We start from the raw sequence: 27,015 nt of genomic DNA on the forward strand, positions 1-27,015 counted from the left end.
TTTGATTGAGAATTCGTCTGCTATAATTATAATCATCTTGACAGGGGAGGTATTTTGTGCTGTCATCAGTAATAAAGTCTTGCATTAAGGTCACCTGCTATTATAAGGTCAACATCGTCAGAAAATTCTGACTTTAAGAGACATAAATTGTTTTCAATATTTATGATACCATCGGATTCTCTGGAATTATTTTTTTTCGAAGCATTTTCTGGAGGGACATACAGAAAACAAAATATAGTTTGCTTGCTTACAATTGGACCTGCATTAACAGTGAAATATATACCATCAGTAAATTCTGAATGAATTCTCGTGAAGTTAGGTGATAGAGACTTTCGAATAAATACAATAATTCCACCCGATGGTCTCCCTTTAACCGAATAGTTTCTAATTAAGGAAAAGGCTTCATGATCAGGTAACACTGAGTTGAATTCACATAATGATCTACACCGTGGGTACCGAGATGGTGAAATTTAATGGTGGTCTGCCTTCATCTATTTATGTAGAGTTATGTCCCTTGCCATTTACTCTTACGGACCGGAGTTATAAATATGATGTTATATAATTCAGGAACATGGATAATATGTAAACGTTGTAAAACAATACAAATTCGTTTTGTCGTCACTTTTTAGTTTGTTACCTATTATATCAGATATGAACATTAAGGAAAAACCTGGCTCATCTCATATTAAATCTAATTAAATTAAGACAATATCTCGTATTGTTTTAACGCCATAACGGTAAATAAATTCAGTTATCCATGATTTGGTCCTCATTCTGTCTGTTTTGCAACTTGGTTACAGCGCGGGAAAGCTGGTTTGTTCGCCGTACCGTACCTACTGTCAAAACATAACAGTAATTTTTATAGTAATTAGAAATTAAACACATTTCAGTATTTTTGGTTTAAAAATGCCATCGCCTAGAAACAAGAAGAGAAAACAAAAAGAAGATCTAGTAATAGTTTCAGTAAGAAATTGTTGAATAATTAAATTAGACTAGGCCTATACTTTTTAATATTAATTATATTATATATTATGTAATTATGATATGCCATAATTATATAGGCCTAATATGGTCTTCTTTAAAATTAAAACTTGTCAAAAGACAATGTTTGCAATTTTACATATAATTATGATAGACCTGGCTAATATAGACACATTCCAAATTAAAGTAATCTTTGAAGAATTATGAATTGACGCAAAAAAAAAGGAAAACATTACTTACATATAGGCTAGTCTATCATTGCAAAGTAGAAAGCAATAACAGATACATATTTGATTTTCACATTGAAGTTGAAAAGTTGTTAAATGAGACCGTAAGGGGATATCTGTTCGGAACGAACTATTCATAACAGAGCCTTGTCTAAGGATTTGATTGGGCGCTGCAATGTCGGAGTCAAACGAAGCCCGACCGGCGAGCACCAAGACCCCCCCCCTTAGAAAATTTTGAAAATTGACTACCTTAGACTCGATTTCTGAGCACTTGAAAAATAATTTCGGAGATTTGATACACTTATAGTTTTGGCATCTTGTTAAACCATGGATTGATTAATACCCTGTAAAAGCGAGGTCAAAACAGTGCTGCGGCTGACCCGCAGACAGAAATATACCCATAAAACAATTAGAAAGACGTTTTTGTTAACCTACGCACCATGGTATAGTATTGGCACATGGGAAAAACCTTGTCAGCGATTTTCAAAACGTTGATGTTGCCGCCCAGTCTTCAACTTTTGGGCTCAGTAGGCAGCACAGTTTGACCAGTGCGCGGCGGCGGCGCCGCCTAGTCACCATGTTAAACAAGGCTCTGATTCATAAAAAGAATTGATTGTATCATGAGATAAAAAAAGCAAGAAAAATAGAAAAATCAGTGCATTATCTCTTGTTTTTATTAACTCTCTTTTTATTTTGACCGATAATTATAGTTTATTCAGGTAGTTATGTTATTATTATTTTGAAAGTTTAACTTATGGCAATCAGACGATCTTTATTTATCCAACTGCATTCATATTCATTTCTCACCTAACCTATCTACTATTAGATTTTTATACGCCCACATTTTCATGTGGAGGTGTATTGTCGTCGCCCCTGTTCGGCCTTCCATCCGTCCGTCCACAATTGTTTGTGGACACTCTACAGGTCACAATTCTTATCCGATTTTGACGAAACTTGAAATATAGGTTTACATGTATCTCCAAAAGATCTCGGCTGCTTTCGATATCGGCATGTATCGGATAGAAACTTCATGGATTATGGCCCCTGTTTGTACGAAAAATCACGTTTTTATCTTGTGGACCCAATAGAGGTCCCAATTTTTATCCGATTTTGTTGTAACTTGAAATGTAAGTTTATAACACAAAGATCTCAGTTCCTTTCGATATTCGCGCATATCGAATTGTAATTTCCTGAATTATGGCCCTTGATTGTAGGAAAAATCACTTTCTTGTTAGCTTGTTCTCTATCCATCTCTCGAAAATGTGGCCGTATCCTGTCTGGCAGCCGCTGGTTTGTTAATAAGGTCATTAAAAAATTTATCTCTTTGGATCTGTGTACTTCTGGTCAGATTTGTGCAAAATGGGGATTGCAAACCGGACAATCTGTCTTAGTTGTAAATTTATGTACAAAAGTAAAACAAAAACTGGTTTATGTGAAATCCTAACATGAGAAGTGGTAGATCTATAATAAGGAGTTTTGGAAAGATTAAGCATAAACAACACCAATCACTACTTATAAGCCGTTGCTACTATTCATCAAGGCCTGAATCAGGCATTCTAAAATTTCTCTGAAATACTGCATACACGAAAAGAAAATTACAAAAAGACAATGTAATCAACAGTCAATTCTTTATATGGGCCCACATTTTCTTCACTCTGTAATTCGGTCTGTCAACAATTGGGTTGTGAACATGTTCAAGGCTAGAGTTTTTGTCAGATTCTTTTTAAATTTGGTGTGAAGCATTGTGGTCATGAGAGACCGAAGTATGAACCCTTTCGATATTCAGTTTTCCGTGACTTTTTGTTGTGGAGTTAGGCCCATGCCCCTTTTTATGAAAACCTTGTGAATGCAATAGAGGCTATAGTTTTCGTTAGATTCAAATTTGGTGGGAAGCACTGTGGTCATGAGAGAACGAACTCTATCAATTTTCAGCATTCTGCAACTTTTTATTCTGGAGTTTTCCCCACTTGGCAGAAAACCTTGTGAATGCGATAAATTCTTTTCAAATTTAGTATTAAGCATGGAGGTCACGAGAGAATGAACCCTTTCCATTGTGAATGCCATATAATGGCTGCATGGGGTCATGAGAGCATGAACAATATCGATTTTCGGATTTCCACAACTTTCCTTTCAAGTCCAGAGCGGGGGTTGGGTTGTCTAGTGGTTTAACACTGCGCGTGAAACGATAAGATCTGTCATTGAGTCAAGTGGCATGGTTTAGATTCCCCGTTTGTGGGTTTTCATCAGGTCCTCTCAGTTTCCTCCCACTGCTAAAGATGTGGATGTTAGACTCTATTTCTCGCTCTCTCTCTCTTTTCTTTCCAGAATTATCCTCCCTTTGCCAAAAACCTTGTGAACTTGATATAAGCCGTCGGTCCGGTGTCCACAATTGCTTGTGGACGCTCTATAGGCTAAAGTTAATATCCCATTGACTTTAAATTTATACACAGGGTCATGAGACAAAAGCCTGTTGATTTTCAGCGATTTTCAATAATTACTGTCGGAGTTATGGCCCTTGATCACTTCAAAAAATCTTGTGGACGCTCTAGAGGTCAAAGTTAATATCTGATTAACTAACTTTAGATTTATACACAGCGTTTAAGGTCATGAGACAAAGAAGCCTATTGATTTTCAACGATTTTCGATAATTACTGTCAGAGTTATGGCCCTTGATCACTTTGAAAAATCTTGTGGACGCTCTAGAGGCTAAAATTAATATCCGATTGACTTTAAATTTATACGCAGTGTTTAAGGTCATGAGACGAAGAATCCTATTGATTTTCAGCAATTTCCGATAATTACTGCCAGAGTTATGGCCCTTGATCACTTTGAAAAATCTTGTGGACACTCTAGAGGCTAAAGTTAATATCCGATTGGCTTTAAATTGATATACAGTGTTTAGGGCATGAGACGAAAAAGCTTTGATTTTCAAAGAATCTTTATGACTTGAACAGCTAAATCCATGATGTTAAAAGTTTTGTATACTAAACGTTAGCAATAGCACGGGGCAGAACTTTATAAAAACCAAACAAATTCTAATGGTTTTCTGATAATTACTTAATGAGTTGTTACTCTTAATCAGATTTTAATGTATTATAAATGTTTCATTACCGAAAAAAGTAAAAATATGTGACAACTCTTGTTGACTGCTCGGACGATATAGCTGCTGTGGGCGTATGTTTCGTTGCCTGGCAACCTATCTTTAACAGATTGGCTTGTGAACACGATAGAGACTATAGTTTTCGACGGATTCTTTTCAGATTTAGTGTGAAGCATTGTGGTTAATTATGAGAGGACAAACCCTATCGATATTCAGCGATCCGCATCTTTTTGTTCCTGAGTTATGCCCCCTTTTCCAAAAAAAAAAGAAATGGCTTGTGAACATGATAGAGGCTATAGTTATGAACAGATTCTTTTTATATGCCCACATTTTCACGTGAACGTATTTTACTGTTGCCCCTTTCAGTCCACAATTTGTTTGTGGACAGTCTACAGGTTACAATTTTTATCCAATTTTGGTATAGTATTGGCACATGGGAAAAACCTTGTCAGCGATTTTCAAAACGTTGATGTTGCCGCCCAGTCTTCAACTTTTGGGCTCAGTAGGCAGCACAGTTTGACCAGTGCGCGGCGGCGGCGCCGCCTAGTCACCATGTTAAACAAGGCTCTGATTCATAAAAAGAATTGATTGTATCATGAGATAAAAAAAGCAAGAAAAATAGAAAAATCAGTGCATTATCTCTTGTTTTTATTAACTCTCTTTTTATTTTGACCGATAATTATAGTTTATTCAGGTAGTTATGTTATTATTATTTTGAAAGTTTAACTTATGGCAATCAGACGATCTTTATTTATCCAACTGCATTCATATTCATTTCTCACCTAACCTATCTACTATTAGATTTTTATACGCCCACATTTTCATGTGGAGGTGTATTGTCGTCGCCCCTGTTCGGCCTTCCATCCGTCCGTCCACAATTGTTTGTGGACACTCTACAGGTCACAATTCTTATCCGATTTTGACGAAACTTGAAATATAGGTTTACATGTATCTCCAAAAGATCTCGGCTGCTTTCGATATCGGCATGTATCGGATAGAAACTTCATGGATTATGGCCCCTGTTTGTACGAAAAATCACGTTTTTATCTTGTGGACCCAATAGAGGTCCCAATTTTTATCCGATTTTGTTGTAACTTGAAATGTAAGTTTATAACACAAAGATCTCAGTTCCTTTCGATATTCGCGCATATCGAATTGTAATTTCCTGAATTATGGCCCTTGATTGTAGGAAAAATCACTTTCTTGTTAGCTTGTTCTCTATCCATCTCTCGAAAATGTGGCCGTATCCTGTCTGGCAGCCGCTGGTTTGTTAATAAGGTCATTAAAAAATTTATCTCTTTGGATCTGTGTACTTCTGGTCAGATTTGTGCAAAATGGGGATTGCAAACCGGACAATCTGTCTTAGTTGTAAATTTATGTACAAAAGTAAAACAAAAACTGGTTTATGTGAAATCCTAACATGAGAAGTGGTAGATCTATAATAAGGAGTTTTGGAAAGATTAAGCATAAACAACACCAATCACTACTTATAAGCCGTTGCTACTATTCATCAAGGCCTGAATCAGGCATTCTAAAATTTCTCTGAAATACTGCATACACGAAAAGAAAATTACAAAAAGACAATGTAATCAACAGTCAATTCTTTATATGGGCCCACATTTTCTTCACTCTGTAATTCGGTCTGTCAACAATTGGGTTGTGAACATGTTCAAGGCTAGAGTTTTTGTCAGATTCTTTTTAAATTTGGTGTGAAGCATTGTGGTCATGAGAGACCGAAGTATGAACCCTTTCGATATTCAGTTTTCCGTGACTTTTTGTTGTGGAGTTAGGCCCATGCCCCTTTTTATGAAAACCTTGTGAATGCAATAGAGGCTATAGTTTTCGTTAGATTCAAATTTGGTGGGAAGCACTGTGGTCATGAGAGAACGAACTCTATCAATTTTCAGCATTCTGCAACTTTTTATTCTGGAGTTTTCCCCACTTGGCAGAAAACCTTGTGAATGCGATAAATTCTTTTCAAATTTAGTATTAAGCATGGAGGTCACGAGAGAATGAACCCTTTCCATTGTGAATGCCATATAATGGCTGCATGGGGTCATGAGAGCATGAACAATATCGATTTTCGGATTTCCACAACTTTCCTTTCAAGTCCAGAGCGGGGGTTGGGTTGTCTAGTGGTTTAACACTGCGCGTGAAACGATAAGATCTGTCATTGAGTCAAGTGGCATGGTTTAGATTCCCCGTTTGTGGGTTTTCATCAGGTCCTCTCAGTTTCCTCCCACTGCTAAAGATGTGGATGTTAGACTCTATTTCTCGCTCTCTCTCTCTTTTCTTTCCAGAATTATCCTCCCTTTGCCAAAAACCTTGTGAACTTGATATAAGCCGTCGGTCCGGTGTCCACAATTGCTTGTGGACGCTCTATAGGCTAAAGTTAATATCCCATTGACTTTAAATTTATACACAGGGTCATGAGACAAAAGCCTGTTGATTTTCAGCGATTTTCAATAATTACTGTCGGAGTTATGGCCCTTGATCACTTCAAAAAATCTTGTGGACGCTCTAGAGGTCAAAGTTAATATCTGATTAACTAACTTTAGATTTATACACAGCGTTTAAGGTCATGAGACAAAGAAGCCTATTGATTTTCAACGATTTTCGATAATTACTGTCAGAGTTATGGCCCTTGATCACTTTGAAAAATCTTGTGGACGCTCTAGAGGCTAAAATTAATATCCGATTGACTTTAAATTTATACGCAGTGTTTAAGGTCATGAGACGAAGAATCCTATTGATTTTCAGCAATTTCCGATAATTACTGCCAGAGTTATGGCCCTTGATCACTTTGAAAAATCTTGTGGACACTCTAGAGGCTAAAGTTAATATCCGATTGGCTTTAAATTGATATACAGTGTTTAGGGCATGAGACGAAAAAGCTTTGATTTTCAAAGAATCTTTATGACTTGAACAGCTAAATCCATGATGTTAAAAGTTTTGTATACTAAACGTTAGCAATAGCACGGGGCAGAACTTTATAAAAACCAAACAAATTCTAATGGTTTTCTGATAATTACTTAATGAGTTGTTACTCTTAATCAGATTTTAATGTATTATAAATGTTTCATTACCGAAAAAAGTAAAAATATGTGACAACTCTTGTTGACTGCTCGGACGATATAGCTGCTGTGGGCGTATGTTTCGTTGCCTGGCAACCTATCTTTAACAGATTGGCTTGTGAACACGATAGAGACTATAGTTTTCGACGGATTCTTTTCAGATTTAGTGTGAAGCATTGTGGTTAATTATGAGAGGACAAACCCTATCGATATTCAGCGATCCGCATCTTTTTGTTCCTGAGTTATGCCCCCTTTTCCAAAAAAAAAAGAAATGGCTTGTGAACATGATAGAGGCTATAGTTATGAACAGATTCTTTTTATATGCCCACATTTTCACGTGAACGTATTTTACTGTTGCCCCTTTCAGTCCACAATTTGTTTGTGGACAGTCTACAGGTTACAATTTTTATCCAATTTTGACAACTTGAAATATAGGTTTATCTCCCAAAGATCTAGGATCCTTTTGATATTGGCATGAATTATTGACAATTTTTATGAAACTTTAAATGTATGTTTAAAACTCAAAGATTTCAGTTCCTTTCGATATTCACACACATCAGACTGTGACTTCATGTATTATGACCTCTGATTGCACGAAAAATCGTGTATTTAGCTTGTGATCGCTCAAGAGGTTACAATTTCGAATATATCACCATTAGACCATGATGATTGTAGAGTTTGCATTTCGTAAAAATCTGACCAAAACTGTCGGACAAAATGTCCGCTCTCTGTACACAAATAGTGTAAAAGTAAGTAATATCACGGTTGTGGACCCTCTAGAGGTCACAATTTTGATTAAATTTGAAACATATATTTATATGTCGATATGCGTCATTCCGCGACTTTCCTTTCTTGGGTTATTCCCCTTTTGCCAAAAAACATGTGAATGCGATAAAGGCTGTAGATTTTAACAGATTTTTTGTCAAATTTGGTTTGAAGCAATGGGGTCATAATCCAAGTTTTCCTTTCGGATAAGCTACAGTTGTGGGCGTATTCCGCAGTTTGCGTGTCTATCTTTATGTATAGTTCGTTACAAACAGATATTGTCTCACAGTCTCGTATAACAACTTTTTGACTTTAACAGAATTATAGTGAGCTGGAAATCGGCTGTATCTACTATCTCTCTCTACTTCAATAGTATTAGTAAGGATAACTTGTGTTTTCCGTTTTTTACATCACTTTCTGATTCTTCAAATCTTTGTTAAGGATCAACTGTAGCAAAGAATTCTGTGTTGAAATTATATTTGGAATGTGTTTATTAGCCAGGTCTATCATATACATGTCTGTTATATTGGCTGATGCCAACATTGTCCTTTGATGTTAAGGCTGTGCACTGTTACTGCCACTTATTAAAGAAATGAATTGAAATGGGGTTAATGTCCTACTTTTCTTCACTGACTCTAATGAAGACAAACCACTTTTTTAAGGCCAAAATAGAGACATTCTTTACCATGCAACCTTTTCATTTCTTTTTTTTTTCTTTTTTTTTTTCAGAAAAAGATTAGATTTATAAAAAATGAGAATGATAAAAAAAAAATTGTATTAACCGAGCTTCCAGTTTCATCAACATCCGTCAAGGTATTCAAAGTTCTTTCTGACAAAAAAAAAATTGGTAGTCAAATATATGTCCACCTGAAAATATAAGCAATCACAGCAGGGAGTAAAACACACTGAGATGGTAAAAATATCCTTCCTTTCCCAATATCTAACAGACACTGTCAAAGAGGTGGGGGGGGGGTAGCTCGACGTCACAACTGATAAAGGAACATTGGGTTTCAACTCAGTCCGGTATTATTTATTCAACCTGTTCCATTGCATAAGTTATATTTATACTTATAGCACGGCTTTCATGAGATAACAGGTTTAACCACAGAGGCTGTAGGCCGAGGTATTAATAAACCTGTTAACTTGCTCAACATGTTCGTTGTTATTGCACAGAAAACCCACCCCACGTCTCTATATGATTTCTACTGAAACTAGCGTAAACCAGCAAAAATGTACAATAGCACTGAAAATGTATATTTATTAAGCCCCAGCCAGTCTACTACAGGGAAAACAATCTGCTTATTCAACGAAGTGAACAAAATAAGATTTTTGTCCATGTTACAATTACAGGAGAAGCTTTTATTTTGAAATTTCTTGTCCTTCAGATTAGGGAGTCCCCTTACATTCATTGATTGCACCACATTACACGCAAAACAAAACGAACAAGATAAACTCAAGATGCTAGTTTATTCCTTTAAACATTTAAATTTCACATTTCTTTTCTCATTACCGGTTTATTTTGTCTTTTACAATAAAGCTTAAGTTGGTCTCTATCTGAAAAAGTTTGACAAATGTATTCACACATTTCATTCTAGATATCCTGTTTCTTTTGTAGATTAATCCAAGTCCTAGAAAAACAGAATCCAATATAAAAGAAGAGAAGCCAGAATTGTGTGCATATGATGATGACAATGATCAGGAAGATGTGGGTTATATTTAATTTTGGTTAAGCTTCATTGTAGAGCTGGACGATATTGGTAAAATCAAACATCGCAATATTTCCCCAAAAACGACGATATATCGCGATATTTTAGTTTTATTATAAAAAGCTAACAATATATCGCGATATATCACAATACCCGGATATTTTACTCGTGCAATGTTTTTTAGGCTTTATTACTACTGTTCGATCAGCTTGAGCTTCGCAATGTTCCGCCATCTTTCAAAATGTTGAATAACATGTGGGTATGAGTAGACTCAAAGAACCAGACATAATTTCTCCTAGGTACACTACATCGGCGCGTAACTCTGGAGTTTGTCTAAATCTCGAATATCATGACGCAATTTAGTTTTATTTACAAATAACATTTTACTTTTATTTAAAGAAGCTAAGTCTCTAACTCAATATCATCCAAAATCTTCAACATTTAAAACACGAATTATTTGTCAATTTAAAACAACATTGATGCTGTGATCTTACCGTAAAAGATGGGCTTCTGATATCCAATATTTAAGACAAAATAAATATTTTCCATTGGTACACGAATCGTGTACCATAATGCGTTTCAGCCCCAGTTCTAGCAAGAGACTAGAGGAACGAGGCTAGACATATTGCACCAAACCAAACGGCGTATGTAGACTGGAATAACCAGATGCTAGGAATTTGCATTCGATTGAGCCTGCTGATTTGAAATTAGAGTAAAAACGGAAATGATTGAATGTAAATCAGTTTATATACATTCATATTACAGTATTATGAGTTGCGACCCACTTGTGTCAATTTCTAGGTCCCAAATATTAGCGATTTAGCTCCTTTAAATCGGCTTCAGTTTAAAAATTGGCAAAAAAAACCACCCAAACACACACACAAAATGATAGTTAAATAACAAATGGCATCATACATTAAATGATAATAACTGTTTCCCAACAGTGCCAATGATAAATCGACCGAAGACGGCGAAGAGAAGATATTACGCCATGACTTACTTGGCTGGTTATTCGAGTGTTGCACAGCATTAGCGACGGGTTTGACATTATAATGACAAATTCCAATGGCAAGAGGAGAATGCCTCTATAAATTAAATATTAATTTTTCAATTATAAATTTATTTATCAAGTTTAATAATCGAGAAAACTACTAGACTAGTCATGTATTTAGTCATCGATCGTGACGTAATGTCGTAAATTGTTCGATGTCAATCCCATCCCAAATGCAGCACATAATATCGTGTAAAATACCGGTATGTTGATAGAAAAACACACAATACGATATATCATTATACCATGATTTTTTAGGTGGTTTATAATTTATAAAATATCGGAATTCAAATTTTAATATCGCGATTTATCGAATTACCGAAAAAATATCGTCCAGCCCTACTTCATTGATAATTTTCTTGAATAGATAATTGTGCCCATCAGCTAGGCATAATATAGACATTGCTTCGATTGGTTGAGATGTACCAACCTGAGATTGCCCTAATGGGCGTAAAATGTTCTCAAAATCATCCAGAGTCTTTGATATTACAATCACAAATTATTGGTCCATTCCAATCAAAAGTGATATTGTTATTTTTCCGTAAAAATATGAACTACTAATATCAAATATTTAAGACACAGTCAACAATTTTAAAACCAGTATATGCCAGGGTGTACTCAATGCTCTGTAATAAGGCAGCTTGATAAACAAAGCTAAACATCAGTGTGGGTGTAAAATGTCAAACTGTACTTCCGATGTAGACTGACGTGAGTGACTGCCATTCAATTTGGACTGATTAGATTTGAAATTCCGACATCGTACAGGATCGATAGAATATGCCGGATCACACAGCATGTGCGAATACTCAATTGTCGCAATACCGGAAGTATTATACTGGAAGTATTGTTGTACCTTTGTCCACGCCCTTAAACCACTTTTGCGTCATTCTGTTGATGTCTTCAAACTTAGCGTATCAGTAAATTTGTTTCTTATGGCTGTTGAAGTTATCGGCAAACTTCTATTTGAATTCATCTTTTCGCTTTAAAATGTTGGATACTGTAAGTACGGCCATCTGAATACTTAACGGCTGTGTAGGTCGTGGAACTTTCTCAAAATCTGCTATAATGTCAAATCCGTATGGGCACGCACGCTTTGCAGGACGATCACACATTATCAATTCAATTTGAGAAACTCAAATCAAATACCAAGCGCTCTCTTACAAGAGATTATAAAATAATCAAAGTAATCAACAAAGACCGACACATGTTTTATGCTCGCAGATAATTGATTGGTGATTACTTGTCGGTTAACACCCACTGATTGAAGGCCGAATTATCCAGTGTTAATTGAACGCAAATGATGTCGTAATTCGGAATATTCAGAATCTCAACTACTTAAAACTTTTTTGGTTAAAGTAATAAGGAAATAAATTGGGACATGAAAATGATGATGGATTTCACAGAATGCCATAGTAGTCTGATATCGGAAGTGACAGAGTCTACTGTAAAAGTTTAAAAAAATGAATGAAAATCAGTTTATACATATACATGTACTCATATTACATTTTTGGTTCCAAAGAACAGAGACTTAGCTCCTTTAATGAGCATGGATGTTGTTTTTTATACTCATTGGTTTTATATTACATGTATATGCTCACCCTCTGAAATCTGGGCTCGAAAAATCTGAATGGTTAGATGATCCAGTTTCATTGGATATTTTCCAAGATGGTTTGAATGTAAGAATTGAAAATTCTTTATTTTTTCTATAGGAAAATGATTATGAATTAATTCGAAAGAAGAATATTGAAGACAATGTGAAATTCCTCTCACAAATTGGTGTATTTGAGGTAAGGCTAAGAAGAAAACAAAATACGCAAGTATAGGGACAGTATACAGTAGGTCATTATTATGTTTGTAGGGAGGGAAGGAGAAAGCTCCATAAGATAAAGTTGATTGGGTAACTGTGTAACTAGAGGTTTTGGCCAATTAGTTATAGCACACATAAATTGTTTATATTTTTACATTTGTTGCATATTTGATTTGGAAATAAAAATAATTCATACCCTAAACTAATTGTAAATTAAATTATAGATATTTTAAATCTGGCATTTGAAAGGATATTTTTAGTGGTAGGGTATCATTATATTGTTAGGTTGTTTCTTGGTGGGAGATAATTGTGCCAAAACAGTGCATTAATCAGAATAGATGTAACCTTATTTTTTTTTCATTTTTCAGGCCAAACAGCAGCTTAACAACTTGGTTAAAAAACCAAAAAGAGAGGCATCACAAAGAGGCTTAAAAAAGTATGTTATCAAGGAAATATAAATTTGGCATCATGTGTACAATGTCTGAATTGTTGTTCAGCCTGGTTTCTTAAAGATGCATTATGTAAGATTTAGATAAAGAGCTGACAGTTCTCGCTATAATACATGTACTTAAAAAATAGATAAAAAAAAGGGAATACATTGTATGTTGAAAATTACTTCATTCTGAATAGAGTTAATGTCGTTGGCAGAACAGTGTAGCCTTATTGTCATGGCTACCATTGTTACAATAATAAACAAAGTAGCGATTATCCATTTTTAAATTAAATCATTAACTGCCAATCGTATTTAAATCTGTTGAAAATCAAAATCATCCGAAGTTCTAGAGAGTGGGTATGGCATGTAAATAAATGTCTAATTAATGATTTATATAACATTTGAGGCCAATCGAAAGATTTGTATAAGGTAGATTTAGCTCTTAAATAATGATCTTTAAGAAAGATTCTCTAAACTGTATAGGGGGAGTGAGTGGCCTAATGGTTTAAAGTGAGCACGTTAAATCACAAGGTCTGTAATTAAGTCAAGTGGCTTGGTTTCAACTCCCAGCTTGTCCACAACCAGGAGTAGTGTCTCTTGTCCAACCTTGTTGATTTTCTCTGGGTCCTCCGGTTTCCTCCGTCTGCTAAAGACCCCTATGCGCATGCGAATTATTGATATATAATTGAACCGTATGTCCCGAAATGACCTAGTTTGTATCGAGTGGACGTAAAACTCCATTTTTCTCTCTTTCTAAACTATGGCTGTCTCTTAGTACTAAACTGATGCATAATTTATGTGAATATTGAATTCATTATTTGCATAGTCTAAGGATTATTGGCATATATATAACACTTAAATGTCTTAATCTTTTGCATTTCTAAATTATATTTGTTTGTTACAGAAGTGTTCTTTAATTTTTCAGGAAGAAAATAGATGCAATTCCATTAGTAAGGCGAAAGAGTTTGCGTTTGGCTAGGATTGATCCACAAGGCAATAATTTACCCAATCCTATAATTGAAGCTGATACAACCAATAAGCAGGTTTGTTTTATATTCCATGTTAAAATCATTGTTGTCGTTTGTTGATGATCTAACAAAAAAAATGTTTTTTATCCTCTTATTATGTTTTTAATTCCTTATTTTCTATTCTTCCTCTGTGTCTTTTTTTCTCGCTTCTGTCTTCTATTGTCTTTATCTCATTCTTTCTTGCTTCTGGGGGGAATGGAAAGCCAAATGGTTAGCGTGTGTGCGCTGTATCATAAAGTCTGTCATTGAGTCAACTCCCATTCCTAAAGACCCCTACGCGCAATTAAATTATTGAAATTAAATTAAACATATTAATCTCAAAATGACCTATTTTGTGTCGAGTGTTGGTGGACGTTGAACCACATTTCTCTCTCTCCCGTCTTGCTTCTCTCTACTATTGTCTTTATCCCTTTCTTTCTCACTTCTGTTAACTATTGTCTTTATCATTTGTGTCTGACGTTTGACATACTTGGCATACATGTCTATTGTCTTTATCCTTTCTGTCTGACGTATATGTCTATTGTCTTTATCCTTTCTGTCTGACGTACATGTCTAATAGTGTCTTTTTCCTTTCTGTCTGACGTTTGACATACATGTCTATTGTCTTTATCTTTTCTGACTCGTACGTCTATTGTTTCTGTCTGATGTACATGTCTATTGTCTTTATCCTTTCTGTACGACTCACATGTCTGTTGTCTTTATCCTGTCTTACTTTCCTATTATCTCTGTCCTTTAACTCTTGCTATTATCTGACTTTTCTTCTTTTCTTTGGTCTGCTTTATTACAGGTTTCTACACACAGAAATGAAAGACAGGAATATAAATACAATGTTGCTAAACGGCGCTATTATAGCACACATAGCCATTATAATCTTCGGCGTTTATTATCTTAATTGTAAACCTTTTCTGCAGACTTAATCTTTTATAGTATGTTTTAGTTGTACTTTATCAGTAACAAACTTATTTGTGTGAGGAAGGATATCAATGTATTTCTGAATGTATACTCATATATCTGTAGTAAACTATTAATATCTGTTCATACATTATTCACTTAAAGCTACTTATCCTCATTTAAGGGATTTTGAATCCCTTTCAAGCTACTGTTGAAACTTTAAAAGGAAAATCCATGCAAAAATATCTCCATTCCTTGAATCCCTTTCAAGTTACTGTTGAAACTTTAAAAGGAATATCCATGCAAAAATATCTCCATTCCTTTTCCTATTTATAAAGAAATTGTGCATTGAAAATTTTGAAACATTAAATATCCTCTGCAAATTATATAAACAAGCCTGATATACCGGTACATGTAAGTGTTGTGTAAAATCTTTTGATTGTGACTCTTTTCAACTCTTTTCAATCCGATTGTTTTAATTCAATGATCTGTTAAACCCTTTGAACCCTGGCATATATACTGTAAATGACCCTCCCTCTGGCCCAAATGAATCATAACAGGGTATCGCCAAGGGAAGCTGGGGAAAGTCCTCTCTACACACAACACACAATTCAGTGTGGAATTCCCAATGCATCATGCATGGCCAGAAAAACAGCCAGCCGGGATATAGACGTTATTATTCTGGTCGTATGTTGTACTGTAATCAACAATTTCAGTATGTTTTAATGGTACCATAGTCAGTTGGATTTTTTTCTGAGGTAATTTGATTAAAACATTCGGTAGTTTCATCTGACAGCAGTTAATAGAAAATCATCAATAATATTAACTTTCATATTGAAGAATACTGAAAACTGGTAAGAGATTCTATACATAGGTTAAAGATGCCTTCCCATATTACAAAGTGTTCGATTATAATTATACATGATAAACTTTGCCTAGAAATAGAAACAGATTCTAACTAATGGGTGTTTTTCAGGGAATCCAGTATTTTTCTAGTAAAATTGTGTCTCAACTTTCTATATACCAAATTTGCCATACTTCTAGTTCTATTGGAAAGAACATACTTATAAATAGTTTTCGTGGGAATGTATCTTTAAACATTTCATGCTACTGGGCCCTTATTCACGAAAACTTAAACTAAGATACAATCGAAATTTGAAGAAATACTGCAATTCGATTGGCTGACCAGTAAAATCAATTTGCATATATCCAATGAAGTTGCAGTATTTCTTAAAATTTTGGTTGTAACTTAGTTTAAGTTTTCGTGAATAAGGGCCCGGGAGTTAAAATTTGTTACAAACTTTTACATTATAAAATTGAACATTTTTAATTGTGTTATTATTTATCATTCAGATTTATGTTAATTTATTTCATGAAAAACTATAAAGTGGATAAATTTTCTATTAATTTGTTTTTCTTCTGTTTATTAACAGTCTTTCATACCACCAGAGTGTCCTGTAGACATGGTCAAAACACTTTTAGACCCTGAAGATAAAGACTATCATACTAAAATGACCTGTACAATGAAATCTACTATAAAATGTACCAAATCTGAGCTGTCAAGTTCTTTACAAAGGTAAAGCAGTGATATAATTTTACTATTAAAATAGTTATCCACCCTATTGATTATAGTCTTTCAAATAACGATTGGTTAGGCACTTGTATGGTCTAACGAATACTGTAGATTTTAAATGTGCATTATGTAAGAGCTAAATCTGTGTATTGTTGGTCTTTTTTTGACGAGTTATTTATTTATATGACAAGCCCATAATAAACTTTCTAGATCATTGGATGGCAGTGATATTGCATAGATAATAATTTAATGTTAAAATGGATAATTAAGACTTTATTTATTATCATAGCATTGGTACTTGAGAATCAAGACTATATTGTCAGAACTTCAAACACTTATCTATTTTGTATGAATGTCCAGCTCTAAATGTTAAATAATGCCTCTTTATTAAATATACATTATGCAAAAGCTAAATCTGCCTATTGCAGGTCTTTCTTGAGGCCTGAAATGTTTTCTAAATTATTAGTTATTCATTAACTAACTGATCCAGGCCATAATCAACTCTCGATGGCATAGGATTTCTCCGATAATAAATAGATTAGAACGGTTCAGCCACATTTCGATTTAATTTAAAAATGGAGGAGCAAGACTTAGCTTTGAACAGCCAGTATGGTGGTTGCAGTTATTGCACACATCTTGTCAAACATTCAAAGGCTAATGTCTTTGCTCCCCATAGAGTAATTTGAATAAAATTTTCAAATTATTCATTTTACATTGTCTATTTTCGAACTATTGTAGCAAGAATAGGTAGCTCTTTATCTAAGTCTTACATAATGTGACTCATGTCGCAGGAATTCTTTGTGTTTTCCGGTTTTCTTCCATTTTTGAAAGACTATTATGTTCAAAGAAATAGGGGAGAAAAATAAATGATATTTTTCCCAAAATATTTGTTTATTTTTCTCTCTGTCTTTCCAAAAACTTTTCACAAAATGCTTGACATCATCTGTAAAAGAATCACCAAATATATTTATTATTTTTTCAGTTATTTACAAGAGATCAGTAAGATATTTCTTGATGTTAAAGGAATTGCTAAAGTTGTCCCAACTAGAATTTTCTCACTTGCATTTCATCCAATCACAGAAAAGATATTAGTTGCTGCTGGTGGTAAATGGGGAGGTGTAGGATTATGGGATGTGGTATGTTTATTATTTTTGTAATGTGTGACTTATGACCGTGCCATAGTAGTAGGGGGCATAAGTACCCATATAATAACATTTTATGTCATTTTTGTGTATTGGACTTCTGGGCTTCTTAAATGTGAAATACACGCTGTGTTGTATTTACATGTTGATAGGAAACGCCAGTGGTCAAGGAAGATCACATAGTTTGATATTGTTGTCACTCTGTCCGTCTGCGCTTGCTTCTGAACGTGATAGAGTCTACATCCTTCAACTGATTTTAATGAAACTTGGTAAATTGTCTTATATTTTAGAGATCTTAGATGTAATCAAATTTCAAATAGATTTGTGATTTATTTACGAAGTGATTGATTTTCATCTGGCTAACAACATCAAAAAGGCAAAATTATTTAATTCACTCTCCTTACATATTCAAATAATTGTTTTTACAGTTTTACTATGAAAAAGCTAACACCCCAAACTGGTCCTTGTTCTAATGTTTCAATTTCCAAATTCTTCAAGTTGGTGTACCTGTTGTGTGTTGTTAATAGTTAATTTCTTTAACAACATGTCCAGATTATTTACATGTTCATCTAATATCTTTTAGCAATCGCAAGAAAACCAAGATGGGGTTGTAGCATATAAACCACATGTCAGTCCTGTAAACTGGGTTTCGTTTCATAAAGATTATCCAGCTTACATCTATTCTTCTTCATATGATGGATCTTTTAGATATGGTGATTTTGAAACTAGTAAATTTTATGAGGTAAATTGTTTGAATTAATTTATTGATGTATTTTGTTGTATGATATAATGCTGTGTGTTGTAAACAAGTATTTGTTGATGTTTCTAATTTAATGAAAATGACGTAATTTTGAACTTTTATGTTAGCTGGTCTTACAGGAATAAGTCTCATAGATAACCACTAAGGGCTTGTGTTTCCTTGCATGGAAAACTGTCTTTTAAGATATTTGTGCATTACACGGTTCTTGGAGAACTGGTTTTCTCTGATTTTCATATGTATGCCATGTTACTGATCTGTTCAGTGAGATTTCACCTTGACAGACATGTTATTATTTTTTTTATAGATTTATGCTGTACCTGATGATGAAAAAATATTATTAAGAAATGTAGATTTTATAACAGCTGATACTATGTTAGTATCACAGACTGACGGATGTGTAGCTCTTGTAGATAAAAGAACATCACGGTACTATACATTTAACATTACGTTATGTAGATTTAAACTTTACAATTATCATTATCTAAAATTAAAATTATCATGATTCAAACATTACATTTTTCATGATTTAAACATTAAAATTACCATGATTTAAACATAACAATTATCATGATTTAAACTTCACCTTTACCATGATTTAAACATTAAAATCACAATTGTCATGATTTAAACTTTACAATTATCATGATTTCATTTATCCACTTTATTTAAACTCTTTGGAAGGCTCAATCTTAAAAGGTATTTATTTAGCATAATATTAATTTTTTAGTACGAAGGCGGAGAGTATATACCCTGTATCAGATAAAGCACTACGGACTGTCAGTATGCATCCTAATGGTAATTACTTCTGTACCGGTTCACTAGATGCGTAAGTTTACAAATTACAATACTTGTAGCAATGAAAAAATATATTGTATAACCCCAGGTTTGTTTTTTTTCTCAGGAATTTTCCTCTGCAAAACAAAAATAAAGAATTGTGTTATTCACATTCAATCATAAGTAGGGCCTATATCATTCCATGGCCTGTATTAGTAGTTTGATTTGAAATATACTGTTGTCTTTCTTTTTCAGAGCGGTAAAACTATGGGATTTACGTCGAATTAAAGAAAAAAGTAATAAATGCGTTAGTGAAGTACGACATAGTAGAGTTGTTAATAGTGCTTATTTTTCACCTGTAACTGGAAGACATATATTATCTTTATCAGATGATAATACTATCAAGTAAGTGCTTTATTCACTACTTTCAGTATGCTTGCTCTTTAAGAAAACATGACACTTTTTCTGGAAGACCTGGTACCACTTCCTTTGTCTCGAACACCTAATATCTTTTTTATACGCTCACATTTTCATCTAAATGTATATTGTTGTGCCCCTATCCGTCTGTGGACACTCTACAGGTCACAGTTCTTATCCGATTTTGACTAAACTTGAAATATAGGTTTATCTGCGAAAGATCCCTGTTTATTTCAATATTGGCATGTATCGGATCGAAACTTCATGGATTATGGCCCCAGATTGTACGAAAAATCACGTTTTTAGCTTGTGGACACTCTAAGAGGTCACAATTTTCATCTGATTTTTTATGAAATTTAAAATGTTTGTTTATAACTCAAAAGATCTTGCTTCTTTTTGATATTTGCGCATATCGGATCGTAACTTCCTGAATTATGGCCTCTGGAGGTCACAATTATTATCTGATTTACAAAACTGTTTGAATATATCACAGTTACACCATAATGAAGGTTGAATTCAAATTTCGTGAAAATCGGACCAAAACTGACAGACAAAATGGCCGCCGCTTGTACGCTTATAGTGTAAAAATATGGTATATCAAGGTTGTGGACCCTGTAGAGGTAACAATTTTAATCTGATTTTGATGAAACTTGAAATACATGTTTATAACCCAAAGATCTTAGTTCCTGTCGATATTTGCACATATCGGATCAGAACTTCCTGAATTATGGCCCTTGATTGTATGAAAAATCATGTTTTTAGCTTGTGGTCCCTCCAGAGGTAACAATTTTTATCCGATTTTAAAAAAGCATTTGAATATATCACTGTTACACATCAATGAAGGTTGAGTTCAAATTATTTAAAAATCTAACCCAAACAGCCGGAATGGCTGCTCCTTGTACGCAAATAGTGTAAAAGTATGTAATACCAAGGTTATGGACTCTCTAGAAGTTATAATTTTTATCCAATTTTGATGAAACCTAAAGTATATCTTTATATCCCAAATATCTCAGACCATTTCGATATTCACACATTTCAGACCATAACTTCCTGGATTATGGTTTCTGAGTGTTGGAAAAATCGGTTTTTTTTTCCTTTTTAGCTTGTTCACTATCCATCTTTGCAAAATGTGGGCGTATCTTGCCTGGCAACCTCTGGTTCTCTTTATGGAAGACCTGAATTTTGATACCACTTTCTCTTGAACACCTAATACCTCTTTCTTGAACTTATTGCCCCCAAGGTTTCCAAAGAAACCAGGGGACTATTAAACTGGGTCTGTCTGTCCGTCCGTCTGTCTGTCTGTCACACTTTAGGGGACACAATAACTCACCTAATTGACCTAGGTGCTTAGTAGGTGAATGCCTTGATGGAGTTCGAATCTGATTGATCGAGACTTTGGAACACGATAACTCTCCTTCTAATTGAGGTAGAATGTTCAAACTTGGTGTAGGTGTTTATTAGATAAATGCCTTGACAGTGTGCAATCATGTGCATTTTCCACTAAGCACAGATAAGCAATTTGATTAGTTGAGACTTTGGAACACGATAACTTTGGTTCTAATTGGGTTAAAGTAATGAAACTCAGAGTGTAAATTCATTATACCAATACTTTGACTAAGGTCGATGATGAGATTTTTCTGCTTAGGCTAACTAGCAATAAGCAATTTGATTGGTCAAGACTTTGGAACATAACAACTCTGCTTTTAATTGAGGTAGAATGTTTAAATTTGGTGTAGATGTTCATTAAGTGAGTTCAATGATTAACATATTCGACTAAAGCTAAGCAGAGTTAAGCAATTTGATTGGTCGATACTGTGGAACAAGATAACTTTGACTCTTAACTGATAGAGAGTGATAAAACTTGGTGTATAGTTTAACTACTTAGTACTTCAAAACCATGACTGGGTTCGATCGTGAACATTTTCTTACAAAGACTAAGAAAAGGTAATCAGTTTGATTGCTCAATACTTTTGAAAAATATAAATGTGCAATTAATTAGAATGTGACATCTGTTTATTTTGGGATTTTGGCGGGGGACATCAGCCTCACTGTTATATCTCTTTCTGGAACGCATGATACAACATACTTTTTATACGCCCACATTTTCATGTGGACGTTAATTGTCGTCGACCCTGTCCGTCCGTACGTCCACAATTGTTTGTGAACAGTCTACAGGTCACAATTTTTATCCGATTTGGTTTAAACTTGAAATGTATGCTTATAACCCAAAGATCTCGGTTCCTTTCGAAGTTCGCGCATATCGGACCTAACTTCCTGAATTATGGCCCCTGATTGTTCGAAAAATCGCGTTTTCAGCTGGTGGACCCTATAGAGGTCATAATTTTTATCCGATTTAAAAAAACATTATTATATTAAGGATGACTAAGTTCGAATTTCGTGAAAATCGGCCCAAAACTGACAGACAAAATGGCCACCCTTCGTTCTCAAATAGCGTAAAAATATGGTATATCAAGGTTGTGGACCCTATAGAGGTCACAATTTCTATCCGATTTTGTTGAAACTTTAAATGTAAGTTTATAACCCAAAGATCTGGTTCCTTTTGATATTCGCGCATATCAGACCGTAACTTCCTGAATTATGGCCCCTGATTGTTCGAAAAATCGCGAAGTAGTTGATTATAGGTTTGTCATGTTAATAAAATTAATGTTTAAATAATAATTTGAGGCAGATCAAGCTCTTAATTAAATAATGCATCTACGTGTATAATACAATACAATAATCTACATAGATTAGTTAGATGATAGACTAATCAACATCGTTGATTATATAAATTGTGGCTTAATTATAAAAAGCATAGAATCAGTTGTATGCTATTATTTTCAGTATTTATGATGTGAACAAGAATCAAGAGATGACATTAAGAAAAGGAATCAGGTAAAACTCATTGTTTGTGTGATGTTACGAGTAAATGTGACCCATGACCGCAAAATCAGTCACAAGTCATTGTTTTGGTGCATGCCACACCCCTTGGGACAGAGCCAAGCCCAATTTTTATGTGTGTCTTGTGTTTCGGCTACAGTCCACAATTCTTAACAGATCCTTTTGAAACTTTGCATAGCAATTCCTTATGTCCTAAGGATGACCCCTATTGTTTTTTGGTGATTGCCCAACCCCCGGGGGCAGAGCCACACATATTTTTCTGTGTGTTTCGCCTACAGTCCGCAATTCTTAACAGATCCTTTTGAAACTTTGCATAGCGATTCCTTATGTCCTAAGGATGACCCCTATTGTTTTTTGATGATTGCCCGATCCCCGGGGGCAGAGCCACACATATTTTTCTGTGTGTCTCTGTGTGTTGCCTACAGGCCACGATTCTTAATGGATCGTCTTGGAACTTGGGATATAAATTCCTTATAGCCTAAGGGCGACAACTGCATGTCCCGACCCCCAGGAATAGAGCCATGCCCAATTTTTGTGTTTATTGTATACAGGCCGCAATTCTGAATGGATCAGATTGGTACTTGGCATATGTATTCTGAATGGATCAACTTGGTACTTGGCATATGTATTCTTTATAGTATGGGCGGCAACTATTGATTTTGGTACATGCCCCGACCCCCAGGGGGAGAGCTACACCCAATTTTTGCCACCCACTTTTTGTTAGTTTTTATCTGTAAATACTCTACAGGTTGCAATAATTAACAGATTTTGTTCAAATTCAGCATACCAATCATTTCACTAACAGGGTGCAGTGGTACCTATTTATATTGTTCCATATCCAACACCCAGGGGCATAGCCATGCCCAGTTTTTGTATTTATCATCTACAGGCTACAATTCTGAATGGATCATCTTGTCCCGCTTCCCTGGCCGGTGTCACACCCACATTTTTGTTAACCCAACAAACCCATCGCCTAGCATTCTTTGCCTCTTGTCATATTACAGCCATTTCATATTTCATTCTCTTCATTTTAAAGCAGGAATTTAGACGTATATTGCAGCATTAGCGATGCTCTCGTTCTCAGTACTTAAATAGATCAGATCTGCCGGTTCGCGAGCTACGTGACAATTTGACAGTTCTTATTTCATAATGGTTAATTTAGAGAATGAAATATTTAGCTAATATTATTTCAGTCATAATAATCATACTGGAAGATGGTTAACTAAGTTTCGAGCTGTATGGCATCCTAGTAGAGAAGATGTATTTGTTGTTGGTAGCATGGTTAGACCTAGAAGGGTAAATTGATTTTATTTTATGTTGACTTGTAATCAGAACGGTCTTGGCTCAAATTGCGTACTCATAGATGTTTAAACTACCAAATTTTATTCTAAAAATATTAACAATATGTTCAGCCCTATTTCTGTAGTTTATGTTGAATAAAATCCATTATAATATATAGTCTGCTGTATTTAAGATGACTTTTGGTTTGCGAAAAGTCCTCTAATATGCATCTGTTACCCATACTATCTGGCCTTAAAGGAATTAATGAATGTGGTTCTAGAAAATAATGAAACCCACCTTATCCATTCTGGGTAGCTTATTGTAAATTGAACATGTAATACATTTATGTCACTGATTCACATTTTGAGGGATTGTTCATCCCTCTAATTATAATATTGTGATGGTTGAATCTCAAAAAAGAAATATTAATATTAGTCCCAAAATTTGTTTAATTCCATTCAGTAATTACAAAAATATGATCAATTCAAGGTTTCCCAACATTTTGCATGAGGATATTAGGTATTGTCTAAAAAATGAAAATGACAATAGGTGCTTTATATATCATTGTTTTATTACACTGTATGCGATAAATTAGAATGTCTTGAAGAATAATTAAGAGAGTAATTTAGTGTATCTTGTATGTTTTTCTTAAGAATTTTGTGGAAATAATAAAACCCAGTAGATATTACATTGAAATTGTAAGAGAAATGTGATTTTGGGGTATGGTTTACCCAATATCACCTAATACTAATTAAATACTACCATGTTTGCCCCATAACCTCTGCTACATTTGGGTTTGTAAATGTTTCTTGGTGACATTTTATAACTCATGGGTGGTAAAATGTATGAATAATTATATTTATATTAACCAAGTCCTATTGTTTATTTACAGATTGAGATGTTTTCTAATGAAGGTACATTAATAAAAACATTCCAGAATGAAGATTTGTTAGGATCTGTGTGTAGTATAAACACTATTCATCCAGTATATAATATACTAGCTGGTGCTAATTCTAGTGGAAGAGTTCATGTCTTCAAATAAATATTTGAGAAATTCAAAAACAAATTGAGTTGCTTTCAGCCAAATTGCTAACGAAAAAAAGACTATGATGTGAGGATTGTTAAAATAATGATGTGATGTTGTTAAAACAATGATGCGATGATTGTTAAAATAATGTTAGAGACTCTATGTATGATTTTAGTGCTATAGAATCCCTTGCAAACCACAATATTTTTGAAAGTTATATCTCTAATAGGAATATTTGTCCAAATATTGTTCAGTTCTGTTTAGTATCTACAAAGATATGAAACATTGAAAATCCCATTGATCTATGCTGCTCCCTATTTAACAAATTGGTAACCAAATTGATGAGTCTGTTTTAAATCCGATTGAATCCAAGCCAGGAGATTATCTAGGTTTGGTATTTTAATTTTGTTAAATAATCAGTCTGAATACTTATTAGCATGAGAAATTTGATATGATGATTTGACGATTGTTTAAATGATGATAATGAGGATTGTTAAAATGATGATATTAGAATTGTTAAAATCATGCTGTGCTATTGTTAAAATCATGCTGTGACAATTGTTGAAATGATGATGTGCCAATTGTTAAAATGATGATGTGAGGAATGTTAAAATGATAATGTTAGGAATGTAAAATGATATGAGGAATGTTAAAATGATGACATTATTGTGAGGAATGTTAAAATTATGATGAAATTATTGTGAGGAATGTTAAACATGCATTATGCAAGAGCAAAATCTGCTTATTACAAGTCTTTCTTTAGGCCTGAAATGTATCTAAATTATCAATTAGACATTAATTAACTTATCCAGACCATAATAAACTCTCGATGTCAAGGCTAGCCTACGATGTTGGCTGGATTAGATTCCTTTAGATATTAGATTTTAGATATTAGTTTACAATGAAACTTATGACAATATTAAATTGGAAAGAGATCATGTAATAAAACTGATTATCTAATAGCTGGTTCATTTCCATTCAAACAAATAGAACACAGTTAATAAACACCTTTATTCAGAAGATATTAGAAATCAACACTTGACACAGAAGACCGTCTTCATGAAAAATCAACAAAAAGTCATGTCTAAAGTAAGGTACAGTGAGTGGCAAAATTCCAAATAGGACATTGCAGATTTAATTCAAATTGATTTACCTGTATGTAAACAGGTATACGAGTTCTAATTCTTCCATTAAATTTTGTCTGTCAAGTTATTGACGTCTTTATTTTATATGGAAACTATCCATGCCACTGAAACAGTTTATTTAGTACAATAATCTCATTTATCACAATAATAGTCATATATGTATATACTTTATAATAAAGTGCAGTAAGCTGCTACAACTTGTATTTTATTATTATACATCCACACAGAAACATGGTTCACGAAACGAGGTTCACTTGTATGTCGCCAAAGTTTGTTTGTTTTCCCTTCACAATTTCTTGTGAATGCTCTATTCAAATTAGTGAGATAACAAAGCCTATCAAAGTTTCAATAATTCCCCTTATTGATTCACCCAGCTCAATACTTTTAACCCTGTAGCGACCAAACTGTTTATTCGCTTTGTATGAAATTTATATACATCCTTCCGAATAGTTAAGACAAAATAAGGGCTTCTAGAGTTATTACCATTGATCACCTTGTAGAATCTTGTAAATGATATATAGACACAGTTATCAATCGCCTTAAAAGTTATACATGTTTGGGTATTTTAGGTTAGTGAATCAAAGAAGTATGTCAAAATTTCACAATTTCCTGTCCCTTGTGAATGCAAACGTTATCTGATCTACTTGAAATCTATATGCATTATTTATGTGAAATTTATGCAATGTTTTAGTTATAAAACTAAGAATCATATTGATTTTCAACAATTTCTGATGATTGTTTACAGAGTTATTGCCCTTGAAGACTGAAGTTTACATATTGATTGGAAAACTAAACAGTACTGAAGTTCCTATGACTAGCTGCCTGTTTATTTTTAGCCATTTCTGATCTTTAGCCCTAGTTGGGAGCTGCGGTAGCTCAATGAGTAAGGTGTTGGCTCGCTAACCTAAAGGTAATCAGGATTTTTAGGCATG

General features: G+C 34.1%; 1 protein-coding gene across 1 annotated transcript; it reads left to right on the plus strand.

Moving 5' to 3' along the window:
- Nucleotides 1-793: 793 nt before the first annotated feature.
- On the plus strand, nt 794-26,268 carry LOC126824570 (WD repeat-containing protein 76). Its single transcript, XM_050553811.2, has 15 exons — nt 794-963; nt 8,877-8,960; nt 9,763-9,852; nt 12,614-12,691; nt 13,080-13,147; nt 14,070-14,187; nt 16,497-16,639; nt 17,619-17,772; nt 18,362-18,520; nt 18,843-18,964; nt 19,266-19,364; nt 19,568-19,717; nt 22,574-22,624; nt 23,824-23,926; nt 24,804-26,268. Exons 1-15 carry the CDS (start codon nt 907-909, stop codon nt 24,951-24,953), a joined length of 1,626 nt encoding a protein of 541 aa, XP_050409768.1. The 5' UTR covers nt 794-906; the 3' UTR covers nt 24,954-26,268.
- The last annotated feature ends 747 nt before the right edge of the window (nt 26,269-27,015 follow it).

The sequence above is a fragment of the Patella vulgata genome, chromosome 6, assembly GCF_932274485.2.
Source record: "Patella vulgata chromosome 6, xgPatVulg1.2, whole genome shotgun sequence".
Taxonomy (NCBI): domain Eukaryota; kingdom Metazoa; phylum Mollusca; class Gastropoda; family Patellidae; genus Patella; species Patella vulgata.

Bases quoted from the DNA above. Each gene is read 5' to 3' on its own strand.
- LOC126824570 (XM_050553811.2), top strand. From the start codon at position 907: ATGCCATCGCCTAGAAACAAGAAGAGAAAACAAAAAGAAGATCTAGTA. The intron at 18,965-19,265 runs GTACTATACATT...TTAATTTTTTAG, and splicing joins GTAGATAAAAGAACATCACG to TACGAAGGCGGAGAGTATAT. The intron at 22,625-23,823 runs GTAAAACTCATT...ATATTATTTCAG, and splicing joins ACATTAAGAAAAGGAATCAG to TCATAATAATCATACTGGAA.